The 2,590-nt window shown below is 43.0% G+C and overlaps 1 protein-coding gene across 1 annotated transcript in view; it reads left to right on the plus strand.

Annotated features, from left to right (window-relative positions):
• The window catches only part of LOC119592584 (monocarboxylate transporter 12-B-like), a 6,475-nt gene extending 4,275 nt beyond the window's left edge, over window positions 1-2,200 (plus strand). Inside the window, exons 2-5 of the mRNA XM_037941462.1 lie at window positions 50-320; window positions 496-1,194; window positions 1,295-1,486; window positions 1,765-2,200. Of these exons, the coding sequence (XP_037797390.1) occupies window positions 50-320; window positions 496-1,194; window positions 1,295-1,486; window positions 1,765-1,919 (1,317 nt within the window). The 3' untranslated portion in view covers window positions 1,920-2,200. The remainder of the gene's footprint in view (window positions 1-49; window positions 321-495; window positions 1,195-1,294; window positions 1,487-1,764) is intronic.
• The last annotated feature ends 390 nt before the right edge of the window (window positions 2,201-2,590 follow it).

Below are 2,590 nucleotides of genomic sequence, written 5' to 3' on the forward strand. Positions count from 1 at the left end.
GGCCTTTATCCATACCGCTTTCTCACCATCATCATCTGGCACATTGCAGGTCCTTATCTCCTCCATGGGCCCGTGCTTCAGCCTGGTGTACTCGCGTCTGCTGCTGTCCTTCGGCTCGTCTTCGACCACTGTGGCCTGGATCTTCAACACCTTCAGCCTCGTGTGGAACGTGATGGGTCCAGTGGTGGGGCCCCTGACGGCAGAGTGCGGCCATAGGAAGGTCGCCGTCACGGGAGCTTTGCTCTGCTCCTTAGCCCTCATCTTCTCTGCTTTTTCCTCCTCGGCGTGGATGCTCTTGCTCACCTTTTCTCTTATTGGAGGTGGGATTTGATATTCTGTGAATGCACCTATGCATTTGTGTATATTAACTTTCAATTAATATGCTATCGTTTGGGTATTTTCCAAGCTAAAAGATATTTTGCAATTTTGCGAGTCTAAAGAATTGCTCCTGTATATTTTCAAATGTGTTTATATGAAGAGCAATCCTCCCGACAGGTGTGGGCGCGGGCCTAGTGGTGGGTGCCAGCGTCCTCATCCTTCCCCTCTACTTCTCTCGTCGTCGTGGATTCGCTAATGGTTTGTTCATGGCTGGAACCAGCGTCGGGCTGTTCATAGCGCCCCATCTCATCACGTACCTGCAGGACCTCTACACATTCAAAGGCGCCACGCTAATCTTGGGAGCCATCGTCCTCAATGGATGTGCAGCTGGTTCCACTTACCATCCTATCTCTTGGCATATGCAACATCAGAGAAAGAGTTCCAGCAATATCACTGAGGAATCGCAGCGAAAGCCACTAACCAAGACGATCAACAAAAATAACCCCTTAGGAACTTCAGAATTATTGAACGGAAAACACCAAATCGATAAGGACGCCCCACGCAGAAGGTGTTTCGTAACACGAGTTGTTATCTCCACGGTTCGAGATTTGGGTATACTCCAGTCAAGTCGTGCCCTGATAATTGCCCTCACCAGCACACTAGTTATGAATGGTTACCTGAATTTTATCATGATGGTGCCTTTCATAGTGACCAAGGGTAAACACACACCCTATGATGCTGCTTGGTGTGTGTCCGTGTCGGGCATCAGCAACCTTCTGACACGAGTAATTGTATCAGCGTTGGCAGACTGCTCGTGGTTCCACCTGAGAGCATGCTACATGGCTGGAATTCTACTCATCGCTCTTTCAAGCTTGGGTAAGGCCTTTGATTCGTTTCTCGTACATAAGTCTCTTCGCATAATAATGTAATGAGTGAAAAGTATCACCCGATCTTTACATGTCTCCTCACGTTTCAGCATTCAGCTTCATACCCAGTCTGGCTTGGATGACAGTGACGATGGCCGTCTGGGGCTGTGGAGTGGGCGCTTTTATGGGCCTTTATAACCTGATCATGATTCGCTACATGGGCATGAAGAAATTGCCGTCTATGTACGGAGCCTCTAGCCTTCTCAACGGCTTAGGGTTCATCACCATAGGCCCGCTAATAGGTAAGAATACAAGTTGATGTCAGAATGTTTAGTTTTCGCATTTTTCTGTTGTACCGTATCGTCAGTTAGCTGTTTGTATATAACTAATCTGCAGTTGTAAGGTTTATTTTGATGGCATGGAATATTCCATCGCTAACGAACAGAGTTATATACCTTGTCACAGTTTGATTAACATACCACAGAAAACTGATGGTGATACATTTTTGCCACTATACAATATCGCATGTGCTCTTACAATAATCCCTCATTGCCACTGTCAATCATTCTGTGAATGTTAGGCTACATCCGGGACCTGAGTGGCAGCTACCAGGTCTCCCTTTGGGTCCTGGTGGTGACGGAGGCATTGTGTGTGTTCCTGTGGTTCCTCATGCCTGCAGCTGCAGCTCGTGACAACCGAAAGGCGCTGGAACGGGAGCAGGGTGGTCTTCAGTGATTAAGGACTTTGGAAGGTTTTTGTCAGTGTGTGACCGTCGTTGTTTTGCTTTTTCTGTTGTAGTTGTTTTGTTAATACTCTTTCGAATAGCTATAGGTTTATTTATGTTATTATGATTTTGTGTCGAATGTGAATCCTTAATTTATTGAAGTATGTGTATATAGGGGTATATAGAATGTGTTATTTTGTATATATTTCATACACCAGATCTGAATATACGTTATTTACATGCAAATAATTTGTTATGGGAAAAATTTGTAATAAAATTTTTTAAATCCAAACTTGTTTATTTCTACTGAAACCAGAACCACATTATAGATAGAGAATTCAGTTGCTTATTTTTAAATCCAAAGAAAAGTATAATACATAATTTTGAAAATGAACTTGAAACCATTTTTGTAAACAGCAGAAGATATGAAGAAAAAAATAAAATATGGCGGATTTTTTGTACAATCATCAGGTTTATATTGAACCAGGTTCTTTTAAGAAAATGGTGTTCCATGTAAGGCCAAGCCAATCAGGCATTCCCTATAATTGTGTTTTTTCATTTCATATTTGTGGCTTCAACTTGCCTGTCTTAGGATATTACATTTTCTCTCAATTCCACTGACAATACGCAAGCTCTATTTGCAGTTATTTATTACTCTTGTAGTCCAGTTTATATGTACATG

The sequence above is a fragment of the Penaeus monodon genome, chromosome 30 (assembly GCF_015228065.2).
Source record: "Penaeus monodon isolate SGIC_2016 chromosome 30, NSTDA_Pmon_1, whole genome shotgun sequence".
NCBI lineage: Eukaryota > Metazoa > Arthropoda > Malacostraca > Decapoda > Penaeidae > Penaeus > Penaeus monodon.